This window comes from Fundulus heteroclitus, chromosome 6 (assembly GCF_011125445.2).
Source record: "Fundulus heteroclitus isolate FHET01 chromosome 6, MU-UCD_Fhet_4.1, whole genome shotgun sequence".
Classification (NCBI taxonomy): Eukaryota; Metazoa; Chordata; class Actinopteri; order Cyprinodontiformes; family Fundulidae; genus Fundulus; species Fundulus heteroclitus.
In genome coordinates, this window is record NC_046366.1 from 26568489 (window position 1) to 26591748 (window position 23260).

Below are 23260 nucleotides of genomic sequence, written 5' to 3' on the forward strand. Positions count from 1 at the left end.
TCGGGTTATAACTGTTCCTGCTTTTGAACAGAAAGTTTTTGGGAAAGCCCTCGGTTCGGCACGAGCACGTAGCGATCAAATAGCGTTGTTTTAAACCTGATAGCATGCAGACTGTTCATGTATGGAACCAAACTGCGAAATTCTGCTTCGCCTCCCAACTTTTAAAAAGCAGCAACAAAACCCAGCAGGGTATGACATTCAGAAAACGGTTACTCGTTCAGCTAGGAGGAAGAAAGAAGCTTTACGTCAACCCTTTTCAACTCCCTCTACTCTGAAATTAATTATTCACCTTGAACAGCCTCAGGTTGAAAGTAAGCATTATTGGTACAGAGGAAAATAGGCTACAGTGCAAACAAAGGTGCTTGTAGATGCTGTTGGGGTCTCTGTAGCGGCAGAGGCGTGACCACACACCGGTGTGGTTCCAAGAAGAGCTCGCCTGTCAGGAGGTTTCCCACCGGGGCTCGTCTACAGCGCATTCAAGAACACTTTGTCCTCTCAACACAAGTATTAAAGGTCACAGCCTTATTTAAAAATCCCTAGATAAGAACAGTGACCTTTTTCAAGTGCTTTTATTGTTTTACAAGAAAAGCAAATAAAATCTCCAGTCAGTTCGGTACTGACCATTTTTTCGAAAAACTAGAATGAGTCAAATTGTCAGAGACTTTTAATATTATTTTCTCACTGTGGAATAAATTATTTAAAGTAAAGAAAAATTAATGACACGTTTTTGTTTGTTTCTTCGGCTTGAAACGCACCGTTTCTAATTGAGACAGAATCAGTTTAGATTTGAGAATTGGTCCAATTTACAAAGGAGACTTTACACTGGTGTTCCCAGGTCAGACTACTTTTTATTCACTTTTCCACAGCTTTTAATTGGATTTAACCCCACATTCTAGCACACAAACTAAAGAAATCCTTTTACGCTGATATTAGTTTTTATTTGATTTTTTCACTTTGAGAAAACAACAGGTCAGTTTAAATGGGTTTTATCTTTACCTCTTTACGAAATAAATAAATATTAAATCAGTTATTAATACTTTAAAGTTTTATTTTTCACAAGAAGCGGCTGAGAGAACTATCTAATATTGCTCATGGTGACACATTGCCAAGGTAACCAACTAAATTATTGCTAATGTTAGAGCCATCGCAATTATTTAGAATAATCAGGCCATTTGACCGAGTCTTTTTTTTTTATAGGTGTCCTATAACACTTCTTAATTGACACCCTGCAGCCAATCAGAATCGGGTATTCACCCAGACCATGGTATAATGAAAAGTAATTGCGTTTTCAGCCAGTGGCCAAAAAGTCACTCCAGCTTATGTGCTTTTTTTTCCCCCAAAGCTCTGCAATTTTAATCCCAGTTAGGTTTTTATGAAGATGTTTTATTGAGTCTGTTCTTACGTTTTCTTTTATCCGCTGGCACGGGTCACTTTCAGGTAAAAGCAAGAGCCGTCTGCAGGGTATTGTAAACATGTGCAGTAAAATTGCTGGTATAGCCCTGGACAGCAGCTCTCTAAAGAATCCTTAAATCACCCTGGCTGACCGTGGTCATCCTTCATAAATACTATTCTCCCTGTTACCCTCAGAGCAGAGGTGGAGGATGCCACGCTGTAGAACGTACAGACTGAAAACATATTTGTCAGATTGCTGGAGTTGACAATGTGAGGATTAACTTTTATTGTTGCTGTTGTGCGCTTGTTTCTATGTGACTGCTGTCTGAACAACAAATTGCCCCACAGGGACAATAAAGGTTACCTTTGACCTTGAGGTCATTTAGATTTCTCCAGGTTTCCACAATATACTTTTGGAAAACCTGTTACAATGCAGAACAACTATACTATATACAGTCTGTGCAACAAGATCCAAAACCCTGTTTCTGTTCTCCTACTGCGTTATCTACTGATTTTATTGAGTTTATAAAATGCGTCTCCCGACACATGCTGGGCTCTAAAACCCAAATGGGTTGCTTTCTTTCATTGTTTGATAGAAAAAAGAAAACGTTTGTTTTTGAGCCACCAGGTAATGCTCTGCAGAGTCAAACAGAACTCTGCAGTTTGTTGATCAGTATGTCTCCTGTAAAATATTTGCCCAAAAATGTACATGTATGTTCAACAAGGTAAGAAGATCTTAACATTTATCAGACCTAGACTCCAGACGTTTTTTGTTATAATGCTTTTTTTTTAATCCCATTGTATAATTTCAATAATTTCCAGATATTTAGTACAGTTTGCTCAATGCCTTTTATGTGTTATTCATGCTGTGTGCTGCACTTAACAGTGGAGTCAACTTTGCATGTTTACAGAAAACCACAACCCCGTTTCTAATAAAGTTGCCACATTGACAAAATTGTGAATGAAGACAGGTGAACTGCCACACAGTTTGCCACACAGTGTTCAACAGGAAACTATTTGCATAATGGTTAAGGCGATTGCGGAGTTTCCGAAATCAGTCAATATAAATTTAATTTAAAATGTATTGAAAAATGTATTATGAAACGTAATTCATTCCTAATCAGAAAGCTGTGTTGTTGAATAAACAAGGAGATGCTGCGTATTTTTCATCATTAAAGTATATTACAGATAAAATTAAGTAAAGATGTAACAAAATGTTTATTAATAATCACACTGTCTCTGTGAGAGTTAAGTAAGGCTAAGCACAAAGAACTCAAAACAAACCGAAGAAAAACTAAATTTTACTTATCTTTACTTAAAATGTATTCACTCACTTTCTACAAAATTAAGAAGCAGCTGTTTTCAGAATGAGAAATAAATGTTCAAAATTTGAACTTTTAGTTAACATTTTCTTTAGCTGTCTCCACTAGTTAAGCAAAGGGTTCACAGCTTATATTCCACCTGAATGTCAATACATATGTGTCACCGTGAATGTACATAAGACATTCTCTGTCTTATTTCTATTTTGTATTTTTATTCTTATTTTTCTTATCTACTTCTTTTTTTGATCCATTGTATAAATGAGGACACACTGTATACAACTGATGCACCTTGTTCTACTTTTGGCACCTTCTTCTGATTATTGATTACTGAGCCGATGTGACAAGTGAATTTCTCCAATGTGAGATCAATAAAGCCTATCTTATCTTATCTTATCTTATCTTATCTTATCTTATCTTATCTTATCTTATCTTATCTTATCTTATCTTATCTTATCTTAAGTTTGAGTTATAATAAATTAATTTGAGGGGTTTGGGAGGGATTTACCATTTTGAGACCACTGGGGCTGACCAGTTTGTCCTTTCTGGACAACCACCAAACCAGAAGAAGCAAACTGGTGTGCATCTTATGTTTCCTCTCAGTGCATCGGATCAGGTCGCTGTACTTGCAGTTCTGTGTCTCAGCTCAGCTGTGGTGTAATGTCTGCACATACAGCTGGTTGTTCTGTGGCTGGGTGGCAGAGGCTGCTATTATATGGACTTTTCTTTTGATGGTTTCTTACTTTTGATCATTCCGGGATCAAGTTAGGTGCAAAATAAAAACAACTAAGAAAGTCACCGAGACTTTGAAGTATTTGAGGAAAAAACAGAAAAAAAAAAACTTTGCAGGAACTATAACCCAAAATTCAACTAAAGTTTAAAAAAATCATCAGGCTCAATTTCCCCATTGAGGGACGTTAAAGGAATTCTTATCTTATCTTAAATGTTATTTAAAGGTACCAGGTGTGACACAAAGTGCTTTACAGAGGTAATAAAAATGTCCAGTGCACAAAATCATCTATTGCAATGGAAATCTTGTATATTGATCGGATATTAGTTTCGTCTGTTTTTTTCCTCTTGGTCATCTGTTTCCTTAAGATTAAATTTTCTCTGTTTTGAAAAACAAACACTTTAGACTCTACTTAAACTTGTGCCCCAAAGCCTCTCGGTTTGGCTTAGACTTGATCTGAGACTCAAGCCTTATAAACACTCACCAGGGCCACCTTTCAGAAGGAATGGCCGATCTACACTGAGTAGAAAGCAGCTTCTCTTGAGTAGTTCTACCTCACGCTGTTATACTCAGCAGTTTCAGAACAGGTGGTATCAATCAGGTTACTAAACTCAGCGTCCTATCAAATCTTAGTTAAGCATGACTACGAGCACGAAAGAAATCCTCATCAATGGAACGCAGATAACAAGTGGAATTGGAAATGTTTAATAAATCAATATGGAGAATAATGAACAAGAAACAAAGCTGTTGCTGTTGAAAAAAGCGAGCTGGCGGCAGAGAATTGCTGAAAAAGTCAATGCATGAGTGATATTAAAGCTGTATTCTCACAATACACTCATTCAACAAGATTCAAGATGAAGTATGAAAAGACAGTTTAATCAGGTACAGTCCCATTATAAACTATTCTTATGTTTGACCTTAACCAACTAAAGCATCGTTGGCTATATTCAACATATGCAATTAACGATTGGGTGGTGTGAGTTATTGAACGGAAACTAAAATATCTGAATGGAAAATTAGAGCTGGAAGCCTCAAATTTTGACACAGAATAAATTCTTGCTTTCATTCTGTGTAGTTCTTTTAATAATCTTGTGGGTCTCTGACTATAGAACACCTTTAAACTATAACTTAGTGCAACAGTAACATTACTGACAGTGCCAACATACAGCTGCCTCTGAAAGATTTTCTGCCTTGCCTACATTATTAAAAAGCTGCCGTTTCATAAAAATGAAGTGCAGGACAAAGACACTGTTTAGAACTGAGAGTGTCCCCTCGCTGTGATTGAAGAGCGATGTGCGGGGTGAGAATTTGAAGATCAATCATTGACAGCGGTGAAAAACGGTAACGCTTGAAAATATGTTAACCCAGAAGTGATAAGACGTTTATTCATGGTCTGATTAGCCTCTCCCGACAGAGATTTCTGTGGAGTATTTGCGCTCCAAACTTTACAGGCTCTTCCAAAAAAAGTCACGCCTTTTCCGACACGTTCTTGTGCAGATCTCAGCTTAGAAGTAGGTAAAACTTAGGGTTTGCCCAAACAACTCTGCTTGGTAGCAGGGTTGGTTCACCATGTGATTTGCTGTCATAATTTGACTCAGGGTAACGGCTTCCGAGCTTACTGAAACGGAAAAGCCAGGGTATGCAGGAATTTAACCCGGAAATGACTCTGGATCTCCACTAACCCAGCTTTCTGAAACCCAGTAATCAGCAGTGAAACCAAGCCAGGATGTAAGCCACTGACCACAGCAGCTCTGACAGGTGATGTGCTGTAGTGTGCTTAATTAGCATGTGATGTTCATGGACCACAGTGGAGAATTAGAACAAGCCAATGAAGCAGTTTTAACTAAATCATAAGAAAGACAAATTAAAAAGTAATTTGTTGATTTATTTAGAAGTTCAAAAGCAGTATTAGCATCAAGTAGTGTGAGCAAAAATGCCTGTTTACCTTTCTACGTTTCTAATGGGACAAACATAGCACTTTATCTACTTTTGAGCTCATATGATTTGATTTATAACAGTTTATTACATATTAAGTTAAACATTCTAGCATTAAAAGATCATTGTTAGGAGTTATCAAACGATTAAATGGTAAATGTGTAAAATTAGGCCTAAGGGATAGCCCCCCCAACTCATGTGGGATTCACAAATTGACTAAGAATTATATCGAAAGAATTGAGACTTGAAGAATTGAAGAACTTGTACATCTTTTGTTACAAAAGGTTGTAAGCTATGTTTCATCTTTTTATTGCACTGCTTTGAGTTTAAGGTAATTAGTGTAATGATTACCTTGCATTACTTCCACATATATTAAAAACAATGATAACATCAAAATAAACCCTATTTTTCGCCCTAAGTTGTTCAGAAATATGATCATACAATTCTGCTTCACCAGGTCATGGACACTCTGTCAAAGCTCTCTTACACAGCAGTTGCTCAGCAAGGAGGATTCAAGTAAGTCTTTTATATATATTTAAAAGACCTTCTATACTCCCACCTCTGTTTCATTTCAATTCACTCTACTGCCACTTCCTCCTTCCCTCTTTACTGGTACAGCAGCTGAAATTACAGCAACAAGTCACCCACAAGGTTCCAGTTTGCTTCATTACGAAAAACACCAATAACAGTTTTTTTTTTTTGTCCGTAATAAATAATTTGCTTATCTAACATTTCTTCGGGAGTACAAAACACCCACTGACAGATGCATTTTCACCCTGATAGGTTACACAGAAAGACATGCAGAAGCTGATATCAATCATACTATCCAGCCATCATCTATAGCTGCTGGTGTGTGCAGGGGGTGGGTGTAGTGGGGTCATTCCAGTGGTCATTGGGACAGAGGTGGGGGTCATTGGGCAGGTCGCCAGTCCATTGCATGCACACGCTTACCCAAGTGCAATTTAGAGAGACCAGTTAACCTAACATTGGAGGAAGCCGGATTACCCGGAGGGAGCCTAAGCATGGACAAAAACATGAATACTCCATGCAGAAACACCGCTGGCTGAGGCTCGAATACAGGAGCCTCTTGCTGCAAGGCAACAGTGCTACCAACTGTGCCACTGTGCAGCCCTCTATTTAAACCTAAGTATGTTAAATGTAGGTTTGACCATGTCATCTCCTGTTTAGGTTCTGTAAAGGCACATCTATTTGTTCTAATTTTTCTGTGCATTTAGAAAAAAAAGGCCATTTTGCTTCAGTTTTTTTGTTTTGTTTGTTTAATAACGGAAGTCCTGGTGCTTTTACCTCCCTTCCAGGCCGTTTCCAATGGAGGAGAGCCTAAAAGACGAGGACATTTACAACAACCTGGAAGACTTGATTGAGTATGTATGAGGCCCCTCCCTGTGGGCCCTTTAGTGTTGCAGATAGAGTGTGATTTTTTTCCTCATTCAGAAGCAGAACCAGTTTAACTACTTACCGTCCAGGCTCTCAAGGGGGGCCGCAGACACCCACATGTTTTGGTGAAAGCCTTGGCTTAGTTTCCCTCTTACTGTCAGAGAAAACAGATGAGTAATTTGACGTGTTTTTGCTGAATGCCGCCGTGCCACCCACAGATTCTGGTTGGGAGCTGTTGACAGTGTGATGGATAGAGAAGAATAAAGTTACGGGAACACTTGGGGGCAGCTGCGCGTTTGATATTTGTTTCTTGCCCCACTTTATGTAGCAGATCAGTTTGTTTGAATCATGGGCTGTCCTGTTAAATAATGTTGTTCTTTTATAATTGCATGTGTGTATGGCGAGAAATAATGATGAACAGCTGATCTTTTTTTATGAAAATAAACCCTTGGTAAATTTTACTGTAGCCAAGAAATGTGTTTTTGCAATTTGGGTTAGTGGAATAAGGTACCCTATTTGTAACAAATTATTTGCATTATTTAGACTTGTTAATGTTTGCTCGTGCATGTGTGCGTGCTCATTTTACTAGTAAAGTGAGGAGTTTGATGAGGACCTTTTTTTTATTTGGTCCTCACTTTTTTTTTCTGGGCCAAAGGTTAGGTTTAGCACTGAGGTGCTAATTAGGTTTAGGTTAGGCCATAGAAAGGCTTGAAAATTAATGAAAGTCTATAGAAGTCAAGTCACAGTCCTCCTTGTTTTAACTTTAAACAAGGATGTGTGTGTGTGTGTGTTATAGTGAGAATGTTCCTGAAGATGAAGATGACTTGTATGCAGCGGTATACGGGCTGGAAGATGACTATGCAGGCGGTGAGATCTATGAAGACCTCATGAGGACTGAACGACATCATCCACCAGTGGTACCACAATGAGTCAGACACTCTCTCTCTCTCTTTCTCTCTCTCTCTCTCTCTCTCTCTCTCTCTCTCTCTCTCTCTCTCTCTCACACACACACACACACATATGAATGATCAACAATCCTGGATGTTTATGATCACTTTAATCTCCATCTCAGAACAAAGACGCTGAAAATATTTAGACTTGACCGCTAAAACTCTCATAAAAGACTTTGATGAGAGCACACACTCTCTATGCGTCCATGGAAATGCTGAAACTAAGTTCCAAGCTTTCTCTAGTTAAATTTGTCCACTAACTTTGGCAGATTTTATCAATGCAATCAATGCAAGCGTTGCATTGATTATAACAGTATGGTCGGCTGTCCTTAGATGTTGTGTTTCCAACCAAAAAACACTGACCTCCTGCCATGCAATTGAAAGTTAACAGAAAATGTGAACCGCAGAGGAGGGTAAACTGGGAGATGACTGAAACTAAATTCAAGGATATTCAACCTGTAATGTTTAACAACCTGCCAATTAGAAGTTCCACACTCAGTTTGGGGATAAAAAAAATCCAAAAAATCCTTCCTGTCTACCAGGGCTGGAGGTAGGAACCTACCTCCTTAGATATTTTCTTGGTCTGTCTCAGGCCCAACCCTCCCAACATATGTGAGAGTATGTGGTTGTAATGTTTCAAAATTGTAAAACTAACTAAAACGGTTCATCTGAGGGCTGGGTGATAAATGTTGATGGAATTATTTAGTAACTTGCAGATGTTTATGAGTTTCTTGTCTTCAGAAACCTTAAAGCGTGACTCACCCCATAATCAACTTTTTATGTCAATAAACTGTATAAATTAGGCCTAAGGGTGTTACTATAAAGTTACTGTACAATTTAAAATCTAATTTATGTGAACTTGTTTGCTTCTCCAATATCTAACTTAAAACCATCTTAGTGCTGCCTACTTAGGGCTTAAAGGTGGCTATTGCATTTTTCTATTGGTTCTAACGGTACGTGCTTTTAGTCAGCATAGCTCCACATTCGGGTAAAATAGCAAACACACGCCCCATCGGCGCCGTGACAAGTCAGGACTCAGGTGTCAGGACTCTTGGAGCGTTGATCGATGTTGTTTTGCGTCTGTTACTGCTTTGAACGTTAGCCTGTGTTAGCAATGCTAACACTAACAAACTGCGCCCATCCTGTTCTGCCCTGCCTCGGCTTCGCCTTGAGCCTACGGCCCCGAAATTATAAGGCTCAACCCTGCTGGGCTATGGAATGCCAAAGTGTTCAAAATGAAATAAATCGATAAAACATTATGAAATAATGATGTACATGAATAAATAAGATATAAATATTTAAAGTGACAACAAAATTGTGAAATAACCGAATGCTTATAAAATCATCAGCTCATTATGATGAAATATTTATGAAATAATATATGAAATTTTCATTATTCTTTAAAAATGTGTATAATAATGAAAATAAAATTCACATTAATATTTTTCACAATAATATAACATCATTGTTTTGGTATTTTCACTTAATTCAAGCAGTTTTTATTTCAAAATGTCATCTTTTTAAAAAGTCCTCTTTTATTTCATAATAGTGTTTTTCCCAATAGCCTTTTTATTTCATAACGACGCTTTTCTGCCGAATTACTAGCCAGCCAAACAAGAGCAACAGGGCAGGGCGCGCAGTAGGATTGGCTGTTTCTGTTGGCTGTTTGATTGAACTTGACTTTGTAAAGTGCCTTGAGATGACATGTTTCATGATTTGGCGCTATATAAATAAAATTGAATTGAATTGAATTGAATTGAATTTCTTTACCCAGACCAAAGCAATCCAACACGGAGTTTCAAGTCAGGCCTGAAGGTCCTTATTCAGCGCTGCATCCTTTAAAGGACCAGGTTTTCGTGGGACGGGTCTTGCAGCACTACTGCAGCTCGCTGAATTGACAGCACTTTAGTGTAAAAAATGAATTCAAGAGATCCTCTGAAAGACCCTCTGCTGCCAGCTCAGCTGGATGCTGACGAGGCGAGCCAGTGGCGCAGGTCACAGCGCGTCCGAGCATTTTTTAAATCAAGCGATATGGCAACATCCCGAGCAGCTATTTCGGGGTTAACATAGCTAACTTCTCGGGTAAAACCTCATATAAATTTGTAATAGATGTTTTATTATTATGCAAATTTTTAAAGAATTAAACATATTTCATAATAATGAGACAATATGCATTCAGTTATTTCACAATTGCATTGTCACCTTAAATATTTATATCTTATTGATTCAAGTAAATGATTATTTCATTATGTTTTAATTATTTATTTCATTTTGAGCACTTTGGTGTTCCATACTGGGCTGCCTCAGCCTCCGGTGTCAAGGGGTGTGCCACCCTTGTTGCTCCATGTTTCAACATGTCACTCCCTCGTCCTGACCGCTGCAGCCCCGAGCCCAGTTTAAAACCCCAAACCGCTCATCCCCACACTTAGCCGTGTATCTTGGATTTTTCAAAATGTATCCGGGGCGGGGTTTATGCCTTACATCGGGGTGAGTTGTGCTTTAAAAAAAAACGTACGTTTGCTCTAACCGATTGGGACTTTGAAACAGCATTTTGTCTTTTCTATGTGTCTTTCTAGAAGCAGGTGGAGGTTGACGTCCGTAGCTGCTGCCTATCAGAGATTAAACAGACAGAAGAGCGATACACAGAGACCCTGGAGTCCATTGAGAAGGTGCTGAACTAACTTTCTGTCACAAGTTAAAATAGCTATGATCTCTTCCTTACACCTTAATCTGATCACATGACGATCATTCGGCATCAAGAATTTCTGTGTTTTTGTGGCTGTTGAGTTCAATTCCTGGGGAGCATTTCTGCATTACACCTCTCTGTCACACTATTCATCAGATGATACATCTGCATGATTTCAATGTGTGTATCTGATTATTTTGAATTATCCTTAAAACAAAGTGTGCATAAGCAGTAAAAAGGTATATTTTTTACTGTTTTTGTTTTGATTTCTTTTTAGTATTTCCTGAATCCCTTGAAGAAATTCTTCTCTGCAGCTGAAATCGACAAAGTTTTTGTTAATATTCCAGTAAGTAGGATTGTATTTCTCACCTCTTTAACCACGTAACATGAAAACAAGACCTCATGGCTTTCTTCTCCAATGCAGGATCTGGTTAAAGTACACAAGAGCCTAATGGTTGATCTGCAAGACTCCATCCTGAACAAAAACGCCCTTAATCTCTACCAAATCTTTATCAGCTATAAGGAAAGGTACTAGAGTCTGACCCAAGATATAAAGGTGCTGTGTTTTAATTATTGGTTCCACAGAGGGGCTTAGATTAATGTTATAACACCTGGAAGATCATTTGTTTTTAGTGTTCTTTTGTTTTGCGTTGGTGTATTTGTTAATTGAATTGTGTTAATCTTTCTATTTTATTAGAAATCATTTCCTCAGAGCCATTTAAATTGTGTTAGAAACACCTGTAACAGCCTATTTCGCAATACTTTCTTACTGCAGAGCTTGTTTGCGTTATATCTATTTTGAGAATGCGTCTTAACACCACAAACTGCCGTGTCTTTTACTATAGGTTTATTTGATGATAAGATCTGATAAGTGTGGTGTGTGTTTTTCTCTAACCATCCCTATTGCCTCGACTTCTGTCAGATTAGGTAGAGAGTATCTGCGCACAGCGAAACGGTTCCAAAATTAGACGTGGGTTTTTGCACTTTGATATTGCCATCCTAGCACATATATCTGTCTGATCTGAAGCATTCCATCGTAGCTACGGCTGTTTGTTTAGAGTCATTTTCCTGCTATAAGGTGAACCTCTGCTCCAGTCTGAAGGTTTTTGTTGCCTCCAACGGGTGCTCTTGTAGGAACTTTAGCCCCACCCCTCTTCCCATGAAGCTTCTCTGTACCTGCTGAAGAAGAGTATCTCATGCCGTAACGCTACCACAACCAACTTCTGCCATCTGGTTTCATTATTGTATGTTTGCTGTGGACAGGACTTTTTTTTATAGGTTTCTTTCAGCAATGGTTTTCTTCTGGCCACTGTTCCATAAAGGCCAGATTTTCTCTTAAGCTGTGCGTCTCTGCAGCTTGTCTAGAGTAACCATGTGTCTCCTGGCTGCTTCCCTGATAAATGTGATTCTTGGCTGCTCGGTCAGTTTAGATAGCAGCTTTGTTATGGTAGGTTTGCAGTTTGCTTTAAACCTCTCCACAACTATCTACCTAACCTTTATGGTGTGCTCCTTAGTCTTCATGATGCTGTTTGTGTTCTAATGTTCTCTAATGAGCCTCTGAAGCCTTCAGCTTTCCCAGCTGTATCTACGTTTACATGGACAAAATTAATTGGAATAAAGGGCCGATCGGAATAAAAATGCGTCATGTAAACTAGCTAATCGTAATATTGTGATCGGATTAAGCTCAATCGGAATGAAATTGTGTTCCGAATGAGAGGGGTGGTTTATGCTGATTGATAATCTGATCAACATGCATGTAAACAGTTTTCAGGCTCAAGTTATTCTGAACGTGGCAAACTGACCCGAGTCAGGATGTGCGCCCGACCTAAACGCAACGCATTTCCGTGTTGCCGAGTAGCGGAAATACGCCAGGAAGCAAAACTGTTTATGTTTGAAAAAATAAAAGAGCTCAAAATTGTTGCTAACTCAGTAACGTTTCAACCGTAATAAGAACATTGAGCAAGTCCAGCCTGGGCACTCGGAAGCAAACAAACGCGTATAATACTACATTGTTTACTATTTTTGTAGTTTAGCAAAGACGGAAGTTCTTGTTCTTCTGTGGTTTTTTAGGGGAATTTGATAACTGCGCTTGTCAGAGTGGTTCAGTTCTGAGTAAAGCCAGGTGCATATAAACGCACATTATGATCGGATTAATTGATTGTGTGCCCATATATACGGTTCAGATTATTTAATCCGAATACATTTTAATCCAATTGTGAAATTTTGTGCATGTTAACACAGCTATTGAGTCAAACAGAGACGGACTCTTATCAACTAATTACAAACTCTGGAGGAAACTGGTTGCATTTGAAATGGCTGAATATAAATGTACACAAATTATTTCAGATTTTTATTTGTAAAACATTTTAAAGTGAGGTATCTTCCTTCCACTTCACAATTTTGTGCTTAATTTTTTGTCCTTTTATATAAAATTCAGATAAAACGCATTTATAGTTGTGATTGTGATGTGAAAATATTTAAGGGGTATGATTTCTTTCTTTTGCAAAGCACTGCATTCTTTGATGGTTTTCAGGATATTTTGGATGCCTTATAGCAGTATCTTTCATTGTGACTTGTAGACTTCTCATTTATGGGATATACTGCAGTCGGGTGGAGATTGCCATCGCGGTTTTAGACCTCATCTGCAAAGAGAAAGAGGACGTTCGGCTGAAGCTAGAGGTGAAGTATTTGAAGACCACTTTTCTAAAAATCCTCATGCCTCCATGTACTGTACATTTAGTGCTATTTATTAACCTTTACTGACCCCTAGTGTGTATTTTATGCATTACATATACAAATGCGATATTGTGTTAAGACCTCATTCTTGCTTAGGAGCACATACTGAAAATAATAAATCAAAGGGATTTCAATTAACGATTTTTTAACTAGTCAAAAAAAGTCATACTTGAACATAATATGGACTCATTCCAGACCAAAAATTCAGACCTTTTTGTCACAAACATGAACAGTATTTGTCATTTTGCTAATTGGCTTACACCAATGTGTGTTAATGTATTTTTGTAGGAGTGCTCCAAACGGGCCAACAATGGGAAGTTTACACTGAGGGACCTGCTGGTTGTTCCCATGCAAAGAGTTCTGAAGTACCATCTCCTGCTGCAGGTAGACTCCTTTAACACACCAACTTTAAAGAACTATTTAAACAGGCATTATAGAAAAAATTGGGAGTCTGTAGAAGAACTATTTTTAAAGTTGTCAATAATCAATACTGAAAAATATTTGATGTGTGAGTCTCTGGTTTTAAAATGGTAAGTATTATCACAGTGGACATCTTTTTTTCAGCAGTCCCCTGTGTTTTTACACTTTGATCTCACTATACTCATCTCCCACTTCAGATAAATAATTCAAGGACACACTGAGTTACAGTTTATGTTACAGATTGGCCTCCCAAATAATCAGTGGTAATCTTTACTAATGGAAAAAAATATTTTTATGTTTTCTGGTTATATATGGAAAGAAATAAAAATTCTCCATCAGACTGTGATGGAAGTTGTTCCTAAACATCCATTTACAAGTATGGAAATCAGTAACAGTAGTAGATATTCACCAAATAAATGTGTATCATCATTTTCTCCAAAAACCTTTACAGTGTAAAGGTTTAGGTTTGGCAAACATTTAGCCCAAGATGCAGAAACTTTGTCAAGGTTATTTCAGCTAACGCAATAGTTTTGTTCTAGGATGCAAGTAGCCACTAGGGGGCGACATCCTCCACATGTTTCCTTTATATTATTCCATTTAGCCTTATGGAGCAAAACTATATTGGTGAGAAATATACACTTTACTTTACTCTGGATCTGGTAGACAAATAAATAAATAAATAATAATAAAATAATATATATATACTCTTAGAATATATACAATGCATTTAGTTCCATACAGATTTCAAAGGAAAATTTATCATATGACCCAACTAAAATATTATTATGCTATAATATCTAAAAATATATATATTTTTTAATATGAGGAATAATTATTGTACCCACTGAAGAAAACTGAAGATTAGCTTAGTATATCCTCTCCCTGCTGCTCCTGTTTTCTTTACTGCACCTTCTCCTCTCGTTGATGTGAATCTGAGGTTAGATTACAGCTGGCGCGGCAGAAAAGGCCAATGCCAACAGAGTGTTTTTAAATTGTCGTGGAGGGTAAAGGCCTCTGTGGTAAATGGTGTTGATTCAGGGAGTTCTTAGCCATTGCCTGGGGAGAAACTGTGTGACGGAGGGGAAAATGGAGAAGAAAGGAAAGGAGGAAAAGCAAGGCAGATATGGCTCATTTATCTTTTCATTGCATGTAGTGTTATTAGAAAAGTTGCCGTTACTTAAATTATCTGACACTCTTCGTTAATATTTCTACAAATAATGGGCCTGCGCAGTACATAATAATGCAAAAACGATTAAATTATCCTGATTATTTTCTGTTAAAAGAAAGTAAACACAGTTAACAGAATGTTTGCAGCTTGTGTTGTTAAAACGCAGCATCTGCCACTTCAGTAATTACAAATGGGCTTCAACTCAAGGCAATGTTGCGATGTGCTTTAAGGGTTTCCTGTGGAAAACAGCCTCTTCCATCACACTTGGTTTGCACAGTACCAACAACTGTTATGGGTTAATTAAACACGCTAAAAATAATGAAACCAAACACAGAAATGAATTCCTTATAGTCATTACTTAGGCATAGTTTGTTTAGCAAAAGCTGCAGCTAAAATATTCTGAATTCAAACACAATAAAATAGTTGAAACAAGAACTACTTCTCACTAAAACGTTAAATTGTTTGAAGGTTCATAAACTAATCTATCTAACAGTTGATCAAAAAAACGGTCGGTCTCATAATATTTTATTACAAATAAAAGAAAAAGGGGGTCCTGCATTTTTTGCTCAGGTTTTACGATTTATTAACGTATGAAAATGGAAACTTCCTTTACAGACCACATTAAAAGCCAACAAGAGCTAATCAGTAAAATAGTAGTTACATTTTTTATTTATCACACCTATATGTAAGGCTCTGTGGTAGAAAGAAATGCTGCCGTAGATGAACACTCCCAGCTCTTTCTTACTGTGCTTTTGACACTAGCTGGCACAGCTCAAGCCAGAGAGCTTTAGTGTTTTCCACATGTTGAAAACACTAAAATTCTCATACGCCATCTATTTCAGGGTGCATTAAGATCACTTAAATTTCCTCCCCTGATGGTCAGTTGAGGCTTAAACATGAAAAAAAGAGGGAATGTGATGCTGCTTCAAAAGTAAAGTTTACCCGCTGTAAACTTCACACCTTTCATCCCACTACACATGCAACTTCTTAAATGTTTAGCACATCAAAGGCTGCACGCGTGCTCATAAAAGGTGACGGCACCTGAAGTGGCACAAAATCCCCTTCACTCCATTATGTTTAGACCTGTGTAACAAGTATTTTTCCAGCATTTATGGCAAGGTAGAGAACGGTGTGTCAACAGCTTTAAGTTGAAAGTTCCCCTAGATTCCCTGGGTTAAGCTGACACAAGGTGAAGGGAGGAAAGCACAAAAGTCTTGCAGGAACTCTGCTTGAAAACAAATGAATGTAACATTGCAAGTGATGCAAACCCCGCCCCCCTCAAAACAATGAATGCAACAAGATCTTATGAAAGGACAGTTAGTCCTCTCTCTGACTTCCTGATGGTTTTTAAGATGTAGTTCGGAGTCCCGGGACTCTGCTTGTTGGGGACATGCGTTTCTGGGGGAGTAAATGTGATGAAAGACATCAGCCAATCAGAAGTGGAGTTTGGGAGACGTTAGAGATGTCACTTCGGACAGCGAATGAGTAAAATGATTTACATTTTCTCCAGAACTTGTTCCTTGGGCTCAGAGACTATAATTCCAGTCACACTAATACCTCACGACTGAGGATGGTCTCCCATTAAACGCTGCAAATATTTGAAATTTCACTGGATAAAAGACTCACTGGTTCATTCAAAGTTTGACATATGAACAAAGTTCAGCATTCAAAGTCACGACGACTCATGTATTAATTTATTGCTTTCTGAATTAGCAGAACAAAACTATTCATAGGAACCACAAAACCTTTCTGCAGCATAACAACTGACGAGGTCACACTCCTCACACTTTGAGAGGTTTGCTTTGACAAGATTTAAACTATAGCAAGGACATCTTGAAGCGACCTGAAGAAAGGCAGAGTTGTTGTTGACGTCTAATCTTTATTTTTTGGCCATACAACGAAATTTACATCGATACAAGTTTTGGTTTCTAAATGTCCACCGATGATTGAATCCATCTGTCCATGAACGTAGAGATTCAAGAGGATGCTGCACTGTAGAGATGCCAGCAGACAACAATGTTTCAATAAACTAACGTTCAGTAATAGATCAGTGCTGATTACCTCAACGATGTGAATGAATTAACACAGAGACTGATTTCTTGTACCGGACTAAATAAACCTGTTACTACAACATGAAACAAGGGAACCCACAGGTGAGTAAGCCCTGCCTGTTTAAAATCCTGTCTGAGAAACTAGTAGAACTAGCCGACCTCCTTAGCTGCTCTGAAATCAGCGTAGAGGAAGAAAAGCACAGTACTTAGGAGGAAAAACACCCCTTGTCTTTTTCAAATTGATACTTCAGGTTGTGATTTTGAATGCACTCGCCCGTGAAATTGCATGTGTGTGCGTTGAAAGTCTGGTTATCGTTTATCTGTCTTTTCTCTCTAACAGGAACTTGTCAAACACACTCATGACGCTGCTGATAAGAGCAACCTGAAGATCGCTCTTGATGCCATGAAGGCAAGGGCCCGTTTTGAACTGTCTATAATCACAGATACGGAATCTAGCAGATGATTTCACTTGTATGGCTGCTTGTTTGGTTAAAACAAGGCATTTAGTGAGTTTAACACCTGCACAGTATTAAGCTGTGAGAGCTTTAGTGCATTAGTTAGAGGAGAGCTTGCCCCACGCTAATCTCGAGTTATGCCGAGTTGTTTAAGCCGCTAATCTGTGGCCCTTGCAACCAACAAACGGGACACCTTTAACAACATGAAATGATTTAGATTTTGGCATTTTACTGGAATACCATCAGAGAATTAATCATTTTCCATAATGCAATTTCACTAATACAGCTCAGATGAGCTATACATGTCAGAAATTATCTGCATTATTTTGATGAATAAGGTTTACATCTTATAAAAACCCTATACCTATGCACTCTATCTATCTATCTATCTATCTATCTATCTATCTATCTATCTATCTATCTATCTATCTATCTATCTATCTATCTATCTATCTATCTATCTATCTATCTATCTATCTATCTATATATATATATATATATATATCTATTTCTATAAATGATATTGTTTTTGTGATCATGCGACTGTATATCTATCTATCTATCTATCTATCTATATATATATCTATATATATATATATATATATATATATATATATATATATATATATATATATATATATATGTGTGTGTGTGTGTGTGTGTGTGTGTGCGTGTGTGCGTATTACTTGCATGCTGTTGATCTAAGAAAGTTTGTGTTTGTGTGTTTTTTTTTGTGTGTACTACCTAGGACCTCGCTCAGTATGTCAATGAAGTGAAGAGAGATAATGAGACTCTGAGGGAGATCGACCAGTACCAGAGATCTATCGAAAACCTGGTAAACCAAAAAAAAAAAAACTCTTCTGTAACAAGCCAGCAGTGTTGTGTGTTGTGGGATTTTTTTCTTTCTATGTCAAGTCCAAAGCAAGCAATAATCCAAACTCAAATACGTATATAAATGTTCAAGGATTTTGGTGAAAAGATCTTGTAGATGCAGGTTTATGTTACCATAGCTTCTTCAAAACAAAAAAAAAGTATTTTGTTGATATTTATACATCTTAAAGAGAAATAGGAATCAGCTAAAATTGCTATTGATAGGTTAAAGCTTTACAAAATCAGAAAGTGGCCACAAAATCTCCCATCAGCGCATCTCTTGTGGTGTGGTGTCTTATTTTCCCTGTTAAAAGCAGTTCCTTTCAAACAACTCTACATCTTCTAAGTTTTAATAGGAATTTACTTCATGCTTGATCTTAAAAGAAGAGTCTCAGGAAATTGTGTGAAGGTTATTTAAAGTACAAGCTATTCGATCCTCATCACCTCAGTTAAGTAATTATGTGGAGGTTCTGATTCAGGGATCAAAAAGCATTTACAATTAGACCATATCTGCTACAGACAGACTCCCACAGTAATGAAATAATAGACATGTACAACTCATACATAGTTAGAGCATAGAAAAGAACCTCATAGACTGCAAAAACATCAAACTCAACATTGCTCTACATACAGTATACTAAAAAAGGTCTGGTATCATCTGTGGCAGTGTTCTAGCTAAAATCTCTAGTTAATCCCCAAAACATCCTCCCTCACAACACGATTGATGTTTGCATGCAGGCATATTAAACTTTTAAATTTATGGATCATGCAGTACTTTTAGACCAAGGAGGACTCAGAAGGACCTCTAAGCAGATATGGCGATGAAGGTAGAGTAGCCTTTTTGACGTGGGTGTGGCATTCATTGCAAGTGATACCGTAATCCCAGACATCTGACTTGCACCCGGACTCATGTTTTCTCTTGGCCAACCCAGGTATTGGGTTCCTTGTTGTCTGGCCTGCACATCCTGATTCCAGTTTTCTACTCTAAGGACTAAAACAGAAAACAGGAAGCAATGGGCTGCAGGTTGTTCGATTGAGGTAGTCGAGTTAAAGCCAATAGTAACATGAAGACTTACAAGGATATCCTCGTTTATGTGTCAAAGCATATTCTGAAAATATGCTGCTCAAAAAAATTAAAGGGGACACTTAAACAACGCAATGCAACTCCAAGTGTTCCCTTTGTGTTTTGTTGAGCAGCGTACATCAGCGCTTGTCTCCTGTGTGTTTTGCCTGCAGAACCAGCCGCTCATCACTTTTGGCCGACCAAAAGGAGACGGGGAAGTGCGCTTGGTCTCCACTGTTGACAAGAGGAAACAGGACAGGTTGGTCTGCTTCAGCACTGCTGTCCTCAAGCACAGAGTACATTTTCTGACAAAAGAATTGCTTGTTAGGAGATGGATGGATGAAATCAGTCCAAGGATGAAACTAATACTGAGTAAAATTAAAAAATGTTTGTTCTTGGTATAGAGTAAAGGTAAAGAAATGAAATACTGTGTTCTTCTTTTATAGGCACATATTTCTGTTCGACGTTGCAGCCATAGTTTGCAAGCGAAGAGGAGACAACTATGAGATGAAGGACATACTGGATCTTAACTACTTCAAAGTCACAAACAATCCCACATCCGACAGAGAAGGCAAAAAGGTCAGTCGGAGGGGAAACGAAGCTTGCCTTGCATTTTGTCCGCCATTGCAAAACTGGTCTCCAGAATCTGAGGTTGTGCATCCATTCAGGCAGGGATGAGTTAACATCTGCTTTGATGGACCTTTATGGAAAAAACAACAACATATTACCCATATGCTACCTGTTCTTTAGGCTTTCTCTATTGTGGAAATTCCTGGTTTAGAAACAACGTGTGCAGTACGTTGCAAAAGTATTCAACCCCTCGAACATTTTTTTTTTTTTTTTTGCTTTGACACAACCATAAAATTTGATGTATTTTATTGAGTTTTAATGTGATAGACCAAAACATTTCCCATTTTAAGACGACTTTAATCTTTCATTGAAATTCAACACTGAAAAAGAGCTTCCATCATGAATCGCCTTTGCTGGCAGACCAATTTGTACACACACACATTTGTACACAATACTAGTACATAATTCTAGGAGTAGTTCAAGTCTTTTGCAGCATCTTCTTCCAGCATTGCCCTGTATTTAGTTCCATCCAGCTTCCAATAACAAGCAGCCCACTTGTCGCTGTTGAAGAAAAGCATCCCCATAGCATGATGCTGCCACCACCATGTTTTACCTTGGGGTTGGTGATTTCAGGAAGAACTTTCTGGAGGTCACTTATCCACCTCGCGTAATGTTTGAAACATCTCTAAATGTGCTGCTGTGTTGCTTTGTGCAGCTAAAAGGAAATATATAAAACAACACATGCAGTAAGTGTGTAAGCGTAAAAGCAAAGCACCTTAAGGAGGCTTAAGGCTGTCTTTCTTTGCTAATCTTCTATTTAGGTAAGTTTTATGGAGTGCACGGCGAATAGGTTTACCGTTGACAGATCTTCCCAACTGAGAGGTGGACCTCTGCAGGTCCTGCAGGGTTACCACGAGCCTCTTGACCGCCGCTCAGAATCACGCCACCCTTGAACGGCTTGTCAGTTCGGATGGACGAACAGGATTGCCGTTGCGCCATATTTTTCCCATCCTCAGATGATGGACTGAAACAAGATCCACGAGAGATTTAAAGTTTGGAACCCCACCTTGCTTTAAAGCTCTTAGCTGTTGTATCCCTGGTCTGTCTGGTGTGATCCTTGGACTTCATCATGATCCGTTATGTTCTCTGATTAACCTCTGAGCTCTTCATAGAACAGCTGTATGTGAAGGGAGATTATAAAACACACTGGACAACTCTGCTTACCAATTAGAAGATTTCTAAAGGCAGGTGGCTGCACTGGAATATTATTTAGGGATGTCAGCGTAAATAGGGCTGTATATACTTTTCATAAATTGAAAAAAAAGAAAACCATGCATTGTTTTTCTTCCACTTCCCCGCTATGGTCCACTTTGTATTGATCTGTGTCATAAAGTCCCGACAATATAGATGGAATATAGAAGTTTGTCATTTTTTCGCAGGCAAAACGTCAAAACTGCTGAAGGAATTGCAAGGCACCACTCGTCGCTTTTCACCAAATTTGACTTTTTTTCCCTTGCACAAGCATTTCCAGGCCATATTGTGGTGTCAGAGACTTGCTGATGTTGTGCTGATGGATGCCCGCAGATGGTGTCTTCTCACTCTGGTGCTGATTGCTTACATGAAAGCGACAGCTTGCCAAAATGTGATGTGGTTTTCATGAAAGGGAGCCTATTATCATCATCATTTACTCCATTGAGCCATTGTGAGATGTGCGTTGGTTGTTAGGGCTTGAGCAGTACGGTGATTGGCATTTAACATGTCATTGCCTCCACGTGCTTTTCAGCACAATTCCTTTTTTTTTCTTTCTTTTAAATCAAACATGACTTAAGCCCCTTTTTAAACACACAACTGCATCTATTTTTTTATATATATATTTCCTTGTAGCTGCACAAAGCAACACAGCAGCACATTTGGAGATGTTTGGGCTTAATTTTAACCGCTGCCTGGAACCTCACGCTTGCGGGGCTGAAATGCTAATATCAGGTGATGAATGTGTGTACTCCTCTAAGGCTGCTTAACTCTATGCATCACGTTATGCTAAATAAAACCTCAACCTTTTAATGTGGCTCCGCCGAACAGCACCCACACAGTCAACAATGATTTAAGACCCAGCAGAGCTCTGAGAGACTTAGGACTTTACAGATCAGCCTAATCACTGTCGGGCAAGCCCAGCTCCTTTTCCTCATTACCGGATACGACACGACCGTCGGCAACAGACCGTCGGCAACAGCAAGGATGTTGACTCAAAAACTGATGCGGCCAAACGCGCCGCAGTGGAGCCACTCCAGTGGTCAACAGGTTGAAGAAGTCGTGTCTTAGCTGAAATGAATAAGAAGTCAGTCTAATGCGGTCTAAGACATGGTCTACGTCATTGGCGGGGATTAAATTGAGAGGTAGTAGTTATGAATTCATAAATGGAAAATGAGTTTGGTTCGTCTAAAGCTGTATTTCTTTCCCGTCGGTTCTCTTCAAGCTGAACTTTGGTTAAACTCGTGTTGCGGCTGCAGCTCTGCTGATGTTGAAAGTATTCGGCTGGCAGTATGTTTTCCTTTATCTGAGCAGCTGGTGACCTCACTGGCACTAAAACCAGGGAGGATTGCTGACAGCATTATGTCAGAGAGCTGCCACTTATTCACCCTTTATGCCTCCCTTGTCACTATTAGAACTGGATGACTGACATGGTTACAACTTTTAGGTTGGCTTAGAGTGCCTCACATTTTTTTGATATCATTGAATATTTTATTAATGTTATTAATTATTCACCATTAAATACCTTAACTTTGGAGCAGCGTTCATGAACTTGTTTCTATTCCGCTAAAGATCGAAGAAAAAGGAATATTCCCATCAGTAGGATTGAATGATTGAAATATAACACATTAGGTGACATACTGACAAGAATAGCCTTTTCTAGTATTTTTCTTGGGAAAAAATCTTAAATATATAAAACTAGATCTGTAGTTATATTTGGGATGTATTCATTGTTGTGTTGGCCCTGAAGATGGCTATTTAGTAATTGGCTGTTAGCCGCAGTTGCACCAGACTTTATTTCAAGATAACAGAGTAAAGGAGGCTTTAAACAATTTTCTCATCTTTATCTGCAAAACGACTTGAAAACCGGCCATGCAGCCTTTCCCTTGCACAGCACCGCTATAGGCTATGTGCTATTTTGTGCTGGTCTTTTATAATAGTGTTTTTGGCAGTAATGTCACAAATTTGAAAAAGTTACACTTAAGGGTTATGGATACATTTGAAAAGTATTGTATGTGGTTCATACCCCATGTTTACTGTATTTTGGGAGTTTTATTTACTATAAAATTTCATTTTATATTTCCCAATCGGAAGGCCCTTCATATGGTTACCAAGCGACATCTGTTAGGATTTATATATAATGGTAGACCTGGGAAAATTTAGACCCTTCTTTGACTTTTGCTTGACTACAAAATAATTAATTGCATTTAACCTTTTAATGATAAAATATAATTGATCAATAATATTTGTTAGTAGTTCACATATTTTACAG

General features: G+C 38.3%; 1 protein-coding gene across 4 annotated transcripts in view; it reads left to right on the forward strand.

Annotated features, from left to right (window-relative positions):
- The window catches only part of LOC105931034 (guanine nucleotide exchange factor VAV3), a 79049-nt gene that overhangs the window by 16982 nt on the left and 38807 nt on the right, over positions 1–23260 (forward strand). For all 4 annotated transcript variants that reach the window (XM_036138451.1, XM_036138448.1, XM_036138450.1 and 1 more), the window contains exons 3-14: positions 5834–5892; positions 6693–6758; positions 7568–7688; positions 10298–10390; positions 10685–10753; positions 10832–10935; positions 12987–13086; positions 13432–13527; positions 17123–17191; positions 17986–18072; positions 19344–19429; positions 19617–19749. In XM_036138451.1, the coding sequence (XP_035994344.1) occupies positions 5834–5892; positions 6693–6758; positions 7568–7688; positions 10298–10390; positions 10685–10753; positions 10832–10935; positions 12987–13086; positions 13432–13527; positions 17123–17191; positions 17986–18072; positions 19344–19429; positions 19617–19749 (1083 nt within the window). The remainder of the gene's footprint in view (positions 1–5833; positions 5893–6692; positions 6759–7567; positions 7689–10297; positions 10391–10684; positions 10754–10831; positions 10936–12986; positions 13087–13431; positions 13528–17122; positions 17192–17985; positions 18073–19343; positions 19430–19616; positions 19750–23260) is intronic.